This window comes from Penaeus monodon, chromosome 27 (assembly GCF_015228065.2).
Source record: "Penaeus monodon isolate SGIC_2016 chromosome 27, NSTDA_Pmon_1, whole genome shotgun sequence".
Taxonomy (NCBI): domain Eukaryota; kingdom Metazoa; phylum Arthropoda; class Malacostraca; order Decapoda; family Penaeidae; genus Penaeus; species Penaeus monodon.
The window spans coordinates 35226924-35228152 of record NC_051412.1 but is presented as its reverse complement, the minus strand read 5'-3'; the positions used below and the strand labels follow the sequence as shown (position 1 = coordinate 35228152).

Here is a 1229-nt window from a genome sequence, read left to right as displayed (position 1 = left end):
TTTATGGGAAAGTCACCCCGGTTAATCCATAGCTAATGATAACATGTGAGTTTAGATCTGGCAAAGTTCCCACGCAGCACGATCCGGCAGTTCAGCCTTCGTGTTATCCCCGACCATCAGCCATTTCAGTGTTGTGTATTTCAATTCTTGTTTTTATCTCATTTTAAATATTTGTTTATCTCTGTTTCTTTTTATATACATCTCTCTGGATCATTCATTCCTCTCCCTCGTTTTTTTTCCTACTGTAACTAAATCATCATTGTGTCTTCACTATCACGCTCATTTTCCTTCTGTTTCGCCTCTCATTCCACAGCTCGAGAAGGACCGCTCTTGCCTCACTTCCCTAAGATCATCACCCCGAAATCACCACCTCGGGATCACTACCCTAGTTATACCACCCTCGTAACATCACCCTGGGGTCACCACCCTGGGATCACCACCCAAACTTCATCACCTTAACATCATCCATCTTACGCGATTCGAGAAAGTGAATCCACGTTTTACTGATTCCATCACTCAAAAATATTACAAAACTATAGTAAGGGAATGGCATGTATCGCCAGCATCATGTACCACTGATTTAACATGCTCGTATTATCATCACTGTAGCATGAACATATGTCCACGACGTTTCATCAAAGTAAGATCGGTATATTATGCATTCTCATTATCTTAAAAAAAGTATCATAAACTAACATTCTCATTTCACCAACACATCGAAAACATATCACCACGCCACCTGCATACCGGGAACAAATGAACGTAACGTCAAAGTCACCATATACCATCGGAACATCAACTCACCATCAGCACATCACCACTTCCCCAATGTATCATGAACACGTCAACACATCTTGATCGTAATATCACCACATCATTAAAACACATCCTCAGTATATAACCAACGCAATATCAGCTTATTACCTCAACGTATCACTAATATACCATTAACGTTTCATCAGCGTATCACACATCACCAGCGCGCAGTCGACGCATCGCCAACATGATTCCACGTGTTCCTGGGTACGACACAGCGCACGTGACGCGGTAATGACCTCCCGTGCCATTGATCCTGCGGGAGACAAGGTCATTTTTGAGGTCAGGCCAGAAGAGCCTCTGCAGATGGGGGTGGAGTGGGTGGATGGGGGTTGGGGGCGTTGGGGACGTTTGGGGGTGGGGGGCGGGCAAGCAAGACGCTAGGCAGGCACAGCTTTAAGGTAGTGCATCGT

At 44.8% G+C, this 1229-nt stretch overlaps 1 protein-coding gene across 1 annotated transcript in view; it reads right to left on the bottom strand.

Moving 5' to 3' along the window:
* Positions 1-966: 966 nt before the first annotated feature.
* LOC119590505 (extensin-like) overlaps positions 967-1229 on the bottom strand; it is a 9819-nt gene continuing 9556 nt past the window's right edge. Inside the window, exon 3 of the mRNA XM_037939155.1 lies at positions 967-1116. Coding sequence (XP_037795083.1) covers positions 967-1116 — 150 coding nt within the window. The remainder of the gene's footprint in view (positions 1117-1229) is intronic.